Here is a 17,836-nt window from a genome sequence, read left to right as displayed (position 1 = left end):
AATAATAAACATGAAAAAAAGTAATAGTTGATGCAGGAATGTTAAATGTTCCTCCAGTAAACAAAGTAAACACTTTACAAGCTGCTTTTCATGCCAGCTGTAAGTACTATTATGATTAAAGCACATTTCCTGTACTAGTGCAGTGCCCGTTCAGAACATGCATAAGTGCAGCTACAGTTGAATTTTCATTTGTGCCACTTAAACAGAGCTTGCCTGTTTCTGGACACCCAGGTCTGTACAGTGTTGTGATTCTTAAAATAAAATTATATCTGAAGGCTTGCTTCTGGATTGATCATGGGCATGGTGGCTTTTTTTCCCAATGATTTAGCTGTAAGATCCACAACAGCTGAGCTTTTTGGTGATAGTACTTTGTACTCAGTGAGAAGTCAGCAAGCTGCTGATTGATGCTACAGCAATGTTATTAAGGCAGAAAAAGAGAAGATAGCATTGTACATTCAGTGTGATAAAGTGTAAAAGCAGATTTCAAGGTTTGTGTATGAGTTGTTAATGCTTCAATACTGGAAGACACAGGGCTGAGCCCCTGCATGATGCAATTTGAACATGAGGGGTGAACACTCAGGTGGCCCTTTGAAGCCCCGACTCTATGAAAGTAGTCACTGAATGGAACAATGCAATGACTTTGCATCTAACAAACAGGCGCCAACTCATTATAGCTTACAGCTACTTGTGTGTAATACTATAATAATTAAATTATCCTGCAGTGAGGCTAAGGGCCCGGACATAGATCTCCATACACTCTCTCCATTGATGACTAACTAATGCAAGTCTACATAATGTTTTGCTGCCAATAAAAATGTGGAATAGTCTGAGTTGTGGACTGCTCTTAGTTGTACCAGTGCTGCTGTTGGTCCTTTAGATTTGTTCTGTGGTAGAAAAGACAGAAGTTAAGGTGGACAAAAAATCTGCTTAGTGATGGATTGAAACTAAGTGTTAAGATAATGAAGATTATCCAGGGCAGCAGCTGCCTGTGCTTTTCATCTGTGCTTCTTTGCTTTATCTTGTTTTGTTGTTTTATCCTCTTGGTTATTAAATCGATTGCTGTCAGCCCTCGCTGGCTCCAGTTGGTTCAAGGTAAATTTGAACCAATCTGCATTCGATCAATGCATCGTGTCAGCTCAAGAACGTATGCCTTGTTAGCTTTTTGAAGGACTGCACATCTGTCCATCTGTGTTGAAAAAATGTCCCTCTGCAGGGACTGAGAGCGATGCACACGGATACCTCTGTGAAGGTATAAAGCAGACCTAAGGGGTAGAGCCAGCTGACACACACATTTAGAAAAGAGAGCAGCTATAGGGATACACCTGAGGGAAGCACTCGCTTGTTGAATACCCAATGACAGTGAACAACCAATCACAGCAGAATAGAGTGTTCCTCTGGCTGATCCCATCTGATTTCAAAGGTTGAAATCATTTTTAATCAAAAACATGTAAAAACTCTTTTCCCCACAACTTTAAAATCAGCGCTGCATTTTCTTCGGCCCCGCAGCAACACAAAAATGTTTAAATAAAATGGATAAATGTTTGTGGAGAAAGGCAAATAATATACACTGACAGATGTCCTAGATTACTGGATGTATCAAACATGTAGGATATGGCGCAGTTAGCTTTTGTATTTGTGTATCTTCAGAGCAAATAATGGTTGAAGTTTGTCAAATCTGCCACCAAGGTAACCATTGACCATTTCAACCATAGAAAGGACAGCACTTAAAACAAGGCCGGCTTTCACCCATGTAGGATATAGATCATATGACTGTGCCAAGTAGCTCACGCACACCTAACTTCCTCATGTCAACAAAAAATAAGTCACTAATTTACTGGAACAGCTGCTAAAGAGTCACAGCAGTTTACAGGAAACAAAGGTTAAATACATCTGTTTTGCCCTCGTCGACTTTATGAAAATGTTATTTTTGTTGTCCTCTGAATTCCTACTTTGAAACTGAGAAGACTTTCGTATCACACCAGCTACTGTTTTTATTAACAGCTCATCTGGCCCTCCCTTAATAAAGCTATGTCTTGTCTTAAAGGTCACGGAGGAAGAGCAGAAAGTCACGGAGCGAAAAGAGAAGAAGGAAGCATTCCAAGCACCGCCTCCCATCATCATGTTCTCTGGGTCCGGCCCTAACAGCACCAAGGGTCTGCGAAGACAGAAGAGGGACTGGGTGATCCCACCCATCAATGTGGCAGAAAATTCTCGAGGACCTTTCCCTCAGATGCTTGTCAGTGTAAGTGACAGATTTGATTGGCTGGATCACTGATTAGTTCGGAATTTACAGCTGGGATTTCTTGAGGGCACTTTACTGCAAATGCTGATTGGGGACATGTGTGATGGATGGTGATAAAGAACTGAAATGCATTAGCATAACTAGTTTGTTCTCCATATCCTTGAAGATAATTATGTTGTGTTCCCCTGATGTAATTACAGTCACAATATCTTAAGGTATTTAAGAAGCCTTGACTGACCCTGAGAAGTTTTCCCTTCAGAGACAGAGGAGACTCCAGTGCAGTTAAGCAGCTAAACTCCCCCACGGTGAGAGGTCTGTGGGGTTCATAGTTAAACAAATTATTATGTCTTCCCCTTTATGCATTCTTTCATTCCTTTATCAGGCCAATTCAGAAAGGTTGCCCAAGGTTCAATGCTATTTTTATATCTCCTTTATAAGAACACAATTTGTCACAGAATATTTCCTAAGTCAAAACGCCAGTAAAGACCCCACAGTGAGATACTAGAATAAAATTTGAAATGCTGCTCCTCTTGAGCCCACCAGAGCCAGACAGTTATCCACTCCCTGTGCTCTAATTAGGGCACATTTGTTTAGAGCTTAAATAAATCTGAACATGAAGAGTGACTGACTTGTTGTAGCCACATCTTATATGGACAAAATATCTATAATAAAATATATATAATCTATAATATGGCAACAGCAAGGCTGAAATCTAAGCGTGGCATGTCGAGTCTCAGAGGTAAGGTGTGTACACCTGCTGAAGGACAGACATGCGAATGCTTTTGCAAATCTTCGTGCAAACGTTTCAGCTGAAGAGGACTTAAAATTCAGACATTCTGCCACATCAGATTGACTGCTTAGTCTCTACCTCATAGCAAAGCTGTAAACTTCAAACTTATAGTGGGGCACTGTAATTTATAAAAAAATAAAAATAAAAACTTTCCAAGAAATGGTGCCTCATTTCCTGCTTTATCTTTCTGTACTTATTTATCTGGAATATCTAGCCACCAGCTTCCCCTTGTTGTTTACAAAACCCTCACACTTTATCTCCTCTGGGTTTTAAAATGTGCAAAAGAAGCATTTTTTTCTTTTGTTTCATTTCTTTGTTTTTCAGCCAGATTTGATCCCATCTCCAGAGAAAAGCCAGGGGAGGTGCTTGAAGAGAACTTTTTTCCCCTTCTTTTTTCATGCCGTTAAACCAAACCATCAAGTCAAACGGGAGAGTTTGTGAATCTTTTTGGAATCAGAGAGCTTCTATGGCTGGAATGTTTCCCATCAGCAGACCACTGTGTGGCATTCTCTTCTTAGCCTTCTGAGCCCTTCAGTCGTGCTACACCAGCAGTAAAGTAGCCAGACAGTTCTGCCGCTTCCTTGAACTGGTCAGAACCAGAGTTAGACAAAAGGGATGGGGCTGAGAGAAAGGGCGAGGGTATCAAAGGAACATTTGGAAGTATATTGCACAGCCAAACACATTCCATTTTGTGCAGTAAATAGGTCCGTCAGGGGCTAGTGGATTGCTGAGATTTGAGCGTTCAGAGCAGGGGAGAAGTGATGCGTGCTGATGCCTCTGTTCAGCTCTGAGCCTCTTGTCTTTCTCTTTAATGATGACTGCAGGGCAGGCGTGGCCACACCGACATGTAGAGATTTTAACAAGGAGACAGGGGTTTGTGGCATGGGGATGATTTTTTTTTAAACTTTGTGTTTATGTGTTTAGTCCATTTTAATACCTTCTATTGTCCTCTTAGGCTTATGTGCATGTACTTTTTTTTCCCCCCAAGTCGAAATTCAATTAAAAAACATAGCTGCAAGCAGTTATGATCGGGGTCCTTGCAGACTGTTGGTATTTGTAATATTAGCATCTGTTGATCGTTGAGTGCTTGTAAAACAAAACATAGCACCAGCAGGTTTTTCACAGAAGAATAATGCATTGTAAGATGAGTGGCGTTACTCACTTTACCTGTAAAACGTTTCAGTTCTGCTGGACTGTGCTAATCAAATTTTGATAGAATCCATCTAGCCAGTTGCATGATATAAACCCCATGAAAATGAGGCGCAAACTGCTTCTGTGGTATTCTAATCTAACACTCTTGAATCTGTGTGTCAAGCTCTTGTTATTTTTTCAAAATGACCAAATTTTATCAAAAGTAATCGACTTGTAAAACCTAAATGAACTGACATGTTGAAAGGTCACCTTAAGTTCAGCAGTGTCCTGATGATCCTGAGTCAGTTTTCTGACAGTTCTGTGGATTTCTGACAAGGTTTTCAAGAAAAATAAATACATTTTTATGTCAATACACGGTCAATGACATAAATATGCAGTTGAATTGAGAGATGAAAATGATTAAAGAATTGTGACTCGTTTTCAAAATAATTGCTGACCTGTAGGTGCTGTGATGATCTGAATTACTGAGATCATTTTGGACTTTAAAGCTTTAAAGCTTCACCATCAACTTTTCCAGAAAGATAGTTAAATAAGAGGCAGATGAAGAGAAATAATTTGAACAAATATGTCTCCTTATTCCTACCGCTGCAGCTTTACCGCTTGAACGATTAATTGAAACAATAGCAAACATTGTATCCTTTAATGTCACCAAAAAGATGAAAATGTGGCTTTTTTCAGATTTAGCATCATCATTTTTATAAGAATCATGTTGCAAAGCAAAGCTTTCAGTCATTCTGTCTCCCTCCGATTGTGCCATCAGTCACTGCTCTGCGCGCTGCCTCCCTGTAATGGCCTGTGAAGTCAGTCCCTTTCCTAATGGGCTGGTCTGTCATCCAACACAGCTCTGAGTGACATGCAAACAGCGGCCTTCACTGGCATCCCACCGCTTTTCTCCCTGCCCAGACCAAGTTGCCATCAGTTGGACAGGTGTGGTGACAGCAGCCCTCACCTGCATCTCTGCGGGTCTGCAGCACTGTCACTTTGATCGGGGCGGCACAGGATTGGGCTGGTGTCAGAAGAAGAGGCCCTACTGACTGGCCTCTGAGCTCACACCCTGACATGGCTTGAGAGAGATGTTTACTGCAAGGGTAAAGCATAAGCAGAGCTGCATTCCTATCTGCTACTAAAGCCAAAACAGTGTCAGACCTCAGAAGAATGTGATTGAGTGCATTTTATTAATAGCGGTACTGAAATAATTGCCTTAGATCGCCACACTCTTCCACTGTACATCAAGATCCATGTTGTGTCCATGGTGCACTTTGTGGCTTCATAATACACCTCACCAGCTTCATGTGTCTTTGAACAAAATGACCTATTTTATCTTTACCTATCATCGACAGCATTTTATATAGGTCCTTCCAAATAACATGTATGCATCCCGCATGATTTTGGAAGACTGGCAAAGAGTGTTGTAGAAATGATAGTTAAACACAAAAGTATTCTCTTCTGGAGAGGCCACGAGGAAGAGGGCCAAAAAGACTCGTGTATAACAAAGAGCGAGTAGCGTCATTTTTCATGATAAACATGTTTTTTGTCGTTCTCTTTCTTCTGTGGCCAAACAGCCATCAATAGCATGTAAGGGACATTGATTTTTTTTATTTTTTTTATTTTTTTGCAAAGGCTTTTTGAAACCTTCCATTGATCCACACACTTCTCTTACGGCAGAGCAGCATCGATTTCTTTTGCTCGGGTAAATAAAGACTCAACATAACCACCCCTTCTCTCCCCCACCCAGTCCCTTAAGTTCCCCATTAGCACAAACATCAACAAAAAAGACAGAAAAGAAAGAAATTCTAAAGCAAAACTAATAAAATCATGATGAGGTCTGCTGATTGACCGGTTGTGAAGCGTCTTTAATCTGTCAGAATTCCGGATTGTTTTCAGTAGAGGTCATGTTCACCCACTTGATCATTTATATGATATCATTCACTCTTTCATTCTGTATCTTTCACTTTGTTGATTCACTCCTTCTCTGCTCTGGGCAACATTTTAGCGTTTTGTTTATCGGAGATATGATTTATAAAGAGGGGTGCCAAACTTTTGTTTTATCGGAGGATATCTCTTTGATAGAAAATGTTTCTGTCTCCTGCCTTTCCTTTAGAGAGAGTAGCCAGAGATTCCGATAAAGTAGGATTATATCCTTCTATAATCATAGACGATGGTATCGGCAGGAATACCATCGAGGGAAACAGCAGCATTAAGAGCAGTAATCCAAATAAACGGGTGCTGTCTAAAGCCCTTCGTTGACTGATATGACGGGAAAGACGATTTGAGATCTTTTACCTTTTCAGTGAACCATTTGTGACGGTAATTTGTCCTCTGTTTTTATTTCCTGTTAGTAGCTTTAGAGTCTGCATACTAAATGCCGGCATTTGTATCTGATTTTTGTGCTTGTTTTAGTGCATCTGTTTGTGTTTACTGCACCCGCTGCGGCACCTGTGCTCCATTTTCTACATCTCTCTCTATGGAGCATGTTGAGAGAAGCGTTTTTCGAGAAGAATGAGAGAACTGCCCCCTGAGGTGTCTGTTTTTCCTCCGTACATTTATCAGTGATTAATGACTGCTCTGCTTCACTGACAGACATAGCAACAACAAAAAAGCAGTGGACAGACAGAAGAAATTATTGTGAAAGAAAAAGGGGGAACAGAAAGCAGTAAGACTGTACAAGAGAGCTGGAGCTGATTACATTGAAGAATGCGAGGGAGGACAAAGATGAGTGGGTATAATTGAGAACAAGAGAAAGCATGAAGAGAAACAGACAGAGTGGAAAGGAGGGAGAGGGAATGTAAGGCTAGACCAGAATCGAAGGCACGGCTGTGTTTTTTTTTTTGGGTCTGATAGTCTTCCTGAAGAACTGCTGTTCGTGGCCTCCTCTCTTGTGTCTAATGGAGCCCTCTGGCATCTGCCAGCCCACCGACTGGCCAACTGAAGCACTGCAATGCTCCTGTTTGCCTTCTTCATATCTACCCCCCACCCCCGCTGAGGCATACCCTCTCAAACACACACACACACACTCGATCACAAACATATACATGCGTACACGGCCATGCGAGAGAAATTGATTGTCCTACAAAAGCAACAAACAAAGGATGAGTAAAATACATGCGGCGCGTTGTTGCTTTTGTAAATGCTCATTGTTTGGGGTTTTGTTTGGTCGCAATTCTGCTTTATCCCTGAACAAAGAGAAGGAAAAGCAAAGCTAGAAAGGCAGGACTTTATCTTTTTTCCCCTTTTTTTTTTACCTACTCCACTAGAGAAACCACAGGATGGAGAAGCACGGGGATGTGAGTGTTTAAGGATCACAGCCCAATCCACAGCTCGGTCACTAGGAAACCACATTAGTGCCCATATGGAAGGCTTTATGAATGTTAAAAGGCTCAGAACTCATTTACTGGACAAAATAAATTCCGTCTGTGAAAACATTCAAATGTGTGGCTACATTAATTCAGTCAAACACATGAAACCCTCCGGCATGTGCACTGCTGTATGTGTATTCAAGCGTATTTTGTTTGAGTGCTCTGTTTTGTCTCGTCTCTTTCGATGTTCATATGCACTGCTAAGGTTCTGTTCTTGGCACGTGCGCAACTTCAACACACACTGACTTTCTACACACCTAACGCACACAAACACACACTCACTCTACATAAATCCCATAAAACTGGGGGGGAAAAAAAGGAAGAAACAATAAACTACTTTCAGATAAGGGTGGACCTCCTGCAAAGTATTAAGCTGGGGAAAAAAAACTCTGTCCACTCTGAGGCGAGAGCAGAAACAACCATGTCAGCATTTGCTTTGTTTCACTCAGAAACACATCTTGGCTTGTTTTAAACTCTTGGCTTTTTGTTTCATTTCACCTCCTGAGGAATTCATACTGGGTGTCCTTTCCAAACCACGGCTGTGAATTCGCTTTCAGCACAGACATCCAGTGTTAGGTGACACTGCAAATCATTTGGCCAAAAACACAGTTTGATATTTTTCTGATCCTCTTTTTCTTCTCATGGGAGAATTGCTTTATGGATGGATGGAAATGTCAGTCAGCTGGTTGGCCTGTCTGCTAGTCGGTCAGTCTATCGATCGCCGCTTTGGTCCAGACACAAATATCTGTAATATCCACCTCTGGACAGAATACCATGAAATCTTGTAGATTCATTCATAGTCCCCAAAAATGACGCCTATTGATTTTGGTGATACTATGACATTTCCTCTAATGTCACTGGAAGGTTATTTTTAGATTTTAGTTTAATTTGCAGTATCCCCATATGCTATGATATTGATTACATGCATCCACATCCTCCCAGGTGACTCAGGACCAACACACCTCAAAATCTTACCCCATTCTTTGGAGAAAGGGGAGTTGTCCTGCTTAACATGTCATTCGTGAATGTTACTGCATCGTTTTTAGTGATAAAGTATTCACTGAAAGGGTTCAAATGAATAGCAAATGCTAAAGAAAACCATGATGTCAGTCCGGTCAAACTCCAGTAAGCGGCTACTTTGCGAATGTTACAGAATAACGCATTTATAGTTTTAATTATACAGGTTTGTCTTTACTCCATTACTTTGCAGCTGATCTTTCCTCATATGCCATCATTAGGAGCAACTTAATACATTGTGTGTTTCGATCAGGATTAGTGGGGCTGATCACTGCTCACCTGTGATATCTGCATGTGAAAACCTTGAATTATAATCTAACATTATTTATTAATATGTACTCTATTTAAAGGTATTCTGTAATAAGTAGGAAAATAAGAGACAAGGAGGTAAGATGATTTGGCACCAGCTCATTTATTATTAAACAACATATGTAACCTTTCACTCTTTTAAACCACAGTGACTTGTGCTAGCTTATCGGGAACAGCGCCGAGCTTATAAAGTTTTGTTATGGCATTAAAAAAAGTCACACTTTAATCAATATGAAATACAATCAAATTTAAATGAGAACAATACACCTAGTTAACAATAATGAAATTATTTATGAAGAATATTGGCCAATAATAATTGGTGCACAGTCAATCGGAGCATCCTCTCTGAATACCATACATGACATTCCTGGCAGCCTCCCCTTCATCAACGTTAAATTCTTTATTCTGTAATTCTGTATTTCTCTTGGTTGAAACCACCTCTCTGCTTGAGTACAGCATCACAGAGTTTCTACTGTGGCTTTTGACACCATTTTGAATAAAAGAGTGCGTCATGTCAAAGAGAATCTGCTGTATTTGTGTGCAAATGCATCAACGTTGGGATGCGTGCGCGTGAATCAGAAGTGTTACGATGTAAGGTGAAGACTATTTTTATTAGATGATAAAAGGTCTGCTCTTATGGCAGCTGGGATGAAACTGAACCGCCATGACAGCAAGTGAAATACTTGACAAAGTTGAAAGTGCTTTACATTGTTCCTCTGACTAATGGAGTCTTTGTGATGGAAGAACATGCTCACTCTTGTCTTTTTTGACATATCAGATCATTAATGAAACATTTGACATCTTCTGAAAAGTATCAGACTTGAGTATTTAACAGAAGAGGTGAGCACCATGATTACATAATAATACTGCATGGGGGGGGGGATAGTGCTGAAAAAGTAAAAGAATAGATTTACAGATTATTAGATATTTATTTCAGGCTTAGTTCTGATTCACATTTCTCTTTAACAATTCCCTTCCTCCCCAAGCACCCTTTGTACATTTGTCTTGTTTTGGCATGTACCTTCTGAGCTTCATTTCCTTAGCGCTAGTGAAATTTACTGAGATCAATGTAATTACATTTATCAGCCCCAGGAAATGGAGTCTTCTGCAATATCCTATTATTGACTCGAAAAACAAATTGTTACTACATTCATTTATTTCTCAACAGCATTTGGCCTTTGTTTCCTCCTGTGCTCAGGGAAGTGAGACTGAAATGTAATTTTCCCTGTTTAATATCTCATTATTTTGAAATTAGTCCCAGTAAACATGTTCATCAGGCATACCCAGCTAGGCTTTATTTTTTCCATTTGAATATTTTCCTGCCGTGACCCAACCAGGCTCAGAGATGCTAATGCTGAGGCTTTACAATGACACAGCACACAACATAAAACTCCCGCCTCAGCCACCCACTCGCTCTTACATGCATAGACCGCAGACACACACACACATTCAAAGAGATAAACCCACATGTTTTCACCAATCCCCCCAAACACATTCCTCTGATATGACATCAGTCAGCGCCAGGCGGGCTCCCTCCTGGGTTCAGTTGGTGTTTAAATTAAAGCGTAAATCATCTCACCAAAAGACACAAGAATTATGTGTGAGTCAAGGGCAACAGTTCTAGGCTGTTTAATAGGAGATGAGGAGAACTTTATGAAGGAGATAAATAACAGCTTAACAAACAGCCTCTGTTTGGTCCCCTGGAGGTTGGCCTCAGCCACCCTGTGGATCAGAAGGATGAAGGAGTGGCAAGAATCTCGATTTCTCTGAAGACATGATAAAATGATATGCAGTGAAATCAGAGGAAGGCTATTCGAAAGGGGACATAGGAAGGTGACGACCAGTAATGAAGTGTTTTGGGCCAAAGGCGGGAGTGACTGTTGGTGATAAAAGACAAGGTCAGTCAAATAGAAGGGATGTGTTGACAGACATGCAGACAGAGGGATGACATTACAGTAGAGCAGTAAAGAAGATACAGAGGAAGTCAGGCAGCAGACAAGTGGATCAAGCCAGACTCAAAAGATGAAAGACATGCAGATGAGTTAGTTGTCTCATCAGGCAATACTTTACCTCCTCCTCTGTTCAGGTAACGGTTGCATGTTTGCCTGAAAGATAGATGTAGAAAATAAAATTTAAAGATTCACAAAGCAATGTTTTTACAGGAACTGGTAGACGAGGAATTGTTTATCAAAAAGTCATGAAACATTCATAGATTTGGAGATCTTTTGGCTGCAAGTGATGTAATGTAAAATTCTAATCCCATTTCCTGTGCTTATGTTTCCCATTTGCCTCTTTTTGTTTTTACTGGAAACAAACATAAACCAAGGCTTGAATAATCTGATCTCATTTACTTTGCAATTTACAATGAGAGGCTTCGGTCAGAACCTTTCCTTAGAGGCAAAATGAATTGTGTTGTGTGGTGATGATGATTTTCTTTAGCAGACTTGCCTCACCTCACTGAACTGCACAGACAGAGACGAAGATGGGGTACAGCATGTGAACATATCCACTGCGTGTCTTTGTAATAAAATCTTTTACAGTGCAATAAAATGTTTTATGGCATCTCAAGACAAAATGGCTCCTAAAGTGAACAGGTTAGCAACAGATAAAAGAAATTACAGATTTCTCATTGCCCCCTGAAACTGCTTTTTATGCAGAACCCTCGTGTTTTTTTTCTCCACGCATTTCAATTTGCTCTTTATCTCCAACTGAAAAGAACATTGACTCATTTTGCTTTGTAAAATGTTCCAAATCTAAAACTGTTCCTAAAACCATGTGAGTGATGCATAGCATTTGCTATCATGCTCTGTGGCTTGTATCACAGCACATAGGAGACAATGTTCTGGTTCACCTGAGGCTGGGCAAAATCCCTCTTTATATGAGATGATTTATAGGGACAGCTTTGTAATAATTGTCACTTGAAAGCAGACTTGGTGCTCCGGTGGCTCTAGCTTTTTCAGATTTTCTCCTAAGTCTTTTTGATAGCTTCTAGAAGTTCAGAAACTGTATCCGGATGGCTCCTATCCATTTTCTGATTTAAATGAATTAAAGATTGGCTGGCCAGCTCCTTGTGAAAAAGCAAAATCCTCATGCACGTCAGCTATCAGTATGTCATTCTGGTGATATTTTTATGCTCTAAGAAAAATACACACACGTAGCTTCACAGACACACACGCATGGGTTTACAAACATACACACACGCACACACACACACACACCTCCTAACTCTTCCAAGGTTCATTTGTCAACATGACAGCTGGACTCTTGCTGAGGTGGAGTTTGCCAAGCAGAATCCCTTGCTTGGTTAGTGGAAGCCAGAACATCCCTGGGAAACATTCTGACACACACTTAGAGGCTGTGGTGTAACCCCATATGCGTGTGTGCGCACACAGATGAGCAAGTGTGTCTCTGCATGCACATAATGTGCATCTTTTCAAAACAGCCAGCAGCAGCATGGCAAGGTCCAGCCCCTCTTCAGTTTCTGCCTGTGCTTGGCAGAGGCAAACTTGGCAGGGAGCTGCCCATTTTGTCAGGCTTCCAGTCGACATCAAACCCTCACTCTCCTCCCGCTTCTACCTGAGCACCTCTCTTCCGTTGCCTCTGTACTCAGAGCTGTGTCCTTTGACATCTACCTCCTCACATCTCCAAAGTGTTTGTCCCCGTTGTCTGAGTGGAATGTATTGCAAGATTTGTCTTCTGAAGAGCTCCTCATCTGTGTCCATCAGAAATGTGTCCATGCAAGTGAATGTTTTCTCTCAAAGACAGAGATATACATGCTCCTACATAATTTTTAATTGTTTTTTCTTTTCCCCAAGAAGAAAGAAAATCAGTCATTTAAGTTTTGTGATGTGATACACACGCACACACACATATATAAATATATATATATATATATTTATAAAATGGGGAAGAAAACTCCATTCACTTTCTCACAATATGGATGCATCCTGCCAGATGGACGTCCAGTCACACGAGTACTGGCAACTTCCCTGCACTTTCTGTCTTCAGGTTTCCGTCCAAAAGGGCTAGACTTTTTCTTGAGTTCTGCTGATGCTGTCCATTCTCAACCACTTTTGTTTTTTCCTCGGTTATTTTCACTGTTCTCACACTTTTTTTCCTGCATTTTCCTACTTTTGTGCATTTTTCTTCTTGACTGCTGCCTGATGGATTTGGATAGACAAAAGGAGCAGAAGGCATGAGACGGACAAAGTAGGCTACAGAAGCTGGACAGTGCAAAAAATATGTGTGTGTGTGTGTGTATTTGGGGGGCAATGGAGGGGGGAGAAATGGGAAAATTGCCGCGGCAGCAGATTTTGTGCCACTGTTAGCCTCTCTCCCTGTGCTTTTCTCTCTCCTCCAAGTCTGTGACACTCTTTACTCTAATTACCCAGATTGAGTTTCCCGGGGATAAAGGGACGAGGGAGGAAAAGGGAGTAACAGGGGGTCCTTGATATTGTCCTTGTCAAAGCCTAGGGGAGTGACTGAAGAAGTTATTCATGCATCCATCACACTCCCAATTTCACAATTTAATCAATCTCCTAATGAAATAGGGTGACAGAGAGAGAGAGGAACAGCACAGTAATAGTGAGATGACAGCTCTCACACTCTAACCCCACTAAGCCAAAGCTAAGGGGTGCGGCTGCTCTTTGTCTGCCTCTACAATGGCTGTCTTATTTAAATTTTCCTGCCTGGAAGAGAGGAGTGAGGAGGGGAGTCATTCCATTGTTACCTCAGAGAAGAATAGCACCTCTAATTTGCCATAAGCCTGCACTGTTAAAGACCTGGCTCCTTTCACAGTGCAATAATTGGAAAAGTCATCCACTGCTTACCTTCTATTACCCCATGTTATTTTCCCTAATGTGGATGAAGGTCTTTTAATAATCTCACCTGTGTCAATTGTAGCTATCATTCAAATGACACAAAAGCACACAAAGCACTCTGTTTCTCCATTTCATTCTCTCACACACTGAAATAGACTCTCTATGCAGGATAAGTCTGACATAGCATCTATCTGGTCCTCTGTCCTCTGCTTCTTTCATAAATCAGGTTTTTTTTTTAAATTGCATTACACTTGTCCACACATTGTCAGGAACTGTGCAGCAGCAAAGTTTCAAAACCAACTTTCTCGGCTCCTCAGTCTTTCTCATTATTAATTTCAGAATAGATCAGCGAAGTCAAACACATGATACAAGTGGCTGTAATGAGGTGCATTTAGTGTCGGGTGACTTTTTGTGATAAAAAGGAATTTGACTGACGTTTTAAAACCAAGAATAAAATGACAGCTTAATCTACTGTAGATGGAATTGACACGGCAAAGAAAACAAAAAATATAATAGAATCAAATGTCCGTGCTACTTATAAATATGACCTCAAGGCACTATCTATATACCTGTCCACTGAAAAATGTATGCTATGAATGCTGTTAGTGCATGTCAAAATATCTGAGAACAGGAAAGCTACTAAAGATTTAACACATTCCTTCAATTCTAAAGTTTAATATTTCAGAACGTTATAAAAGTCATATGATCCTTATCTGGCCTTGACATACAAGATTTGATGAACAGCAACACATAACATATTACACCACAATAGAAAGGCAAAAATGTAGAGGTGAAAGAGAAAAAACTCCACCCATAACTGGTTCATAGGAATTAAGAGGTTAAGTAGCTGCCAGGTAGTGCCAAAAGCACTTTATTAATTGATCAGGAGGTGTGAGCACCTCTATAAAAACAGAAGTTCTGTCAGTTTGCTGGTCTGAAATGTGTTGGCAAAATTCCAAGGAAAGACATCGGCAATGATATAAGAGAAGCAATTGTTGCTGCCCATCAATTTTGGAAGGCTTATGAGGGCATTTGCAACTATTTAGAGTCCAGTTCTACAGTAATAAACGTGATTCTCGAATGGAAAACGTTCAGGACAGTTGCTAATCTTCGCAGGGGTGGACATCGCGGCAGGTTCACCCTGAGGTCAGACTGTGCAATGCTCAGAGGAAATCACTCACCATCACAAGCCTCAGTAGCATGATGAATGTTGAGGTTCCTGACAGTACAATTTTAAAAAAGACTGGACAATTAGTGCTTGTTTGGAAATGTTGCCTGGAAATAAAAAACTCATCCTCAAAAAAGAACTTGGCAGCAATCTTAGGTTTCCAAAGTTTCGTCTTAACAAACCACAAGCCCTGGGGAGCGTTGTCTCTTGGACGGACAATATCCAAGTGGAGATGTTTGGCCATAATGCGTAGAGCCAACTATAGTGAAAAGCAAACATAGCATAGCAGATTAAGAACATAAAACAGTTGTCAAGCATGGTGGTGGATTGAGTCAACCATGAACTCTGTATCCCAAACTATTTTTGAGTCAAATGTGAGGCCATCTGTCTGGCAGCTAAAGCTTGGCTGAAATCATTGCCATGCAGGGGGACAATAATCTCAAACCAGATGGCTGGAAAAGTTACATTTTATGTTGATGGTTGAACAGAAAGATAGTGAGTCAAGTGGGTGAATGTCAGCACCACATTTCACTAATAGGTTGGTGAGTTAGTGCTAAAGGGATTTTCCTATTTTTTCCTGTTGGTTGCAGAGAAAGAAAAATGTGAATGTCAAAAACTGAAAGGCTATGTTATGTAATGTTAGTGTCAGAGCTTTTCGTCTCTCACAAACAGGGTTTTCAGAGTTAAAGAGCTTAAATGAGTCAAAGACTAAGCATCTTAGGTGTATCTGTTCAAGCACACTCGGCTCAGTCCTCGTCCACTAATGAATACAAATTGATGAGCAATTATTTGTTTAATTTTAGTTAACTGTTGAGGTAGGAAGTGCAGTGTCTAAAAATGGCAACTTCAGAATGAAACACTCAACACAAATCATCTTCCGCCTTTGAAACAAACAAAATACTCATCATGAATGTCTGAGAAGGAGTCTGTCTTTTAGCAAAGGCCACAGAGAGCTCTTAATGCTGACACAATCCTGGATCACAGTTAAACACACAAGTGCTTTTGACGAATGGAGTGTACAGTAAATGTGACTTTGCAATGCCACCTAAAAGCTTCTTTCTGAGGCTGTCTCTCTTCATAGGTAACCTGTCAATTTGGGACGTGTGACCAATGCCTGCGTTTCTTGTGTACCTGTCTCGCTTTACTGTCTTGCTGAAGTAATGTATCCCTCTTTGGTCTTATTGGCATTTGTGTCTAGAGTATCTATCCCTGTTTGTTGAACTCTGGAGCTCTGACAGGCCTGGCTTTCGTCTCTGAAGGGGTTTTCTGTGATTTTGTCTCTGCCGTCCTGCTGCTCATTAAACCGGTGTCATCCGTTGAAACACCAGCCCACTGTGGAGCAGTGACACATACACACACACACACACACACACACACACGGCAGGCTTTTGTGCCTACGGGATTTTTTTGCTGTGATTAGGTCAGACTCTGTTATTTTTTTAATATTTTGACAACTTTCTTTATGTTCCAAGTCAGAGTAAAGTAACTCACTTTTGATGGATTTCATGGGATGTTTTTTTTTAGTTGCTTTGATCATTTTGCCGTCTGTTTTTATCTCTTACAATTCATATATACGAACCATTAGGATGCTCTACAGATACATACACATTGCCCTGGTTTATAATATTTATTTCAATACAATGTGTTGCTTAAAATCAGAAAGCACCTTGACAATTCTTTTAAATATAGCTCAATCGTATATATATATATATATATATATATATATATATATATATATATATTATACTATATAGAAGTAGAAAATGACATATAGAATGTAGCATGTACAAAAACTAACTGTAGATATGGTTAAAGCAAGATTTATTGAATTTCACCTGTCTATGAGACAGCTGGCAAAGCCCATGGTCCCATTGAAAATAAAAAAACAAGTCTAATTGTCTCACAGAGTTGCTCTGTTCAGAATCTAGTCCAACAGCCTGCAGGATAAAGTGTAATGCCATGCCTTCATGTTGTTGTAGCTGGCTTTTCCCCTGAGAGGTAGTGGTCTACTGGACCGGTAAGCTGTAGCTCTCAGAGCACCACAGGGCAAACACACTATCACTTGCTATGGGAAAGGGTTTAATCAGTTTGTTTTAGTGAATGTAAGGTCTTCTGAGAAAATAAAATACAAAAAAAAAAATGTCTAAACATGCTGTCTTTGGTCTGAAATTTCCACTATGATGCGTAACATTCACCTCCTCTTCTGTCATGTAAAAAAAAAAAAAGAGCATCAAGGCAAGTTCATTGTATATATGTAGTCCAGTATTATAATTTACAAATTGTCCTCAAGAGGCTATATTCAACATATGTGATGCACCCTATGCATACAAGATTGGAGAAAAATATAGACTGCAGAATACACAGTAAAATTGGAAGTATCAGTCAGGAAGGCGACATTATAGAAACGTTTTATAAAGAATATGGATTCAGGAAGTATGTGAGTGTGATACATCCTGGGATTCTGAAAACAGTTTTCCATATTTAATTGATCTTTTTTTAAATGTAATGATTTAACCCTGACACTGCTTTTTCAAAACTTTGCATCAGTAGCACATTTGAATCAATTTAGTGTGATTTAGAGACTAATTAGAACTTGCACGACAGTGATAATCCATTTAAAAACGTGTTAGGGATGAGTCGTCTGTCATTCACCATGAACTGCTTCTCTAACACTGCTCATTAACTCTGTTCTAACTCACTTTTCCTTTTGCTGTTGGTGGACAGTGTTTTTTTCCTTTCTGGGTGGTTGCACTGCAACTCCAGTTTGTTGTTTTATTCTGGAGGCTAAAGTGAAAACAACACGTTGAAAATTTGATTTTCTTTCTACTTTATCATTCAGCGGTTATCAATGAAAAGAAAATGCTGTTGTATTTCATGCACATGCATTAAACATTACCTCGTGACAAACTCGCAACAGCACAGCATGGGGGGCTGAGGTCAGTGACTTGTACATCAAAATTCAAATATAGCAAGTTATCAAAA

At 40.2% G+C, this 17,836-nt stretch overlaps 1 protein-coding gene across 1 annotated transcript in view; it reads left to right on the top strand.

The window, feature by feature from the left end:
• LOC140272016 (cadherin-4-like) overlaps positions 1-17,836 on the top strand; it is a 238,752-nt gene that overhangs the window by 175,264 nt on the left and 45,652 nt on the right. Inside the window, exon 5 of the mRNA XM_072367321.1 lies at positions 2,045-2,242. Within this exon, the coding sequence (XP_072223422.1) occupies positions 2,045-2,242 (198 nt within the window). The remainder of the gene's footprint in view (positions 1-2,044; positions 2,243-17,836) is intronic.

The sequence above is a fragment of the Leuresthes tenuis genome, unplaced genomic scaffold, assembly GCF_036924035.1.
Source record: "Leuresthes tenuis unplaced genomic scaffold, fLeuTen1.0.hap1 SCAF_16, whole genome shotgun sequence".
Taxonomy (NCBI): Eukaryota; Metazoa; Chordata; class Actinopteri; order Atheriniformes; family Atherinopsidae; genus Leuresthes; species Leuresthes tenuis.
Note: the sequence above shows the minus strand (reverse complement) of the source record. Positions and strands in the feature narration are given on the sequence as shown.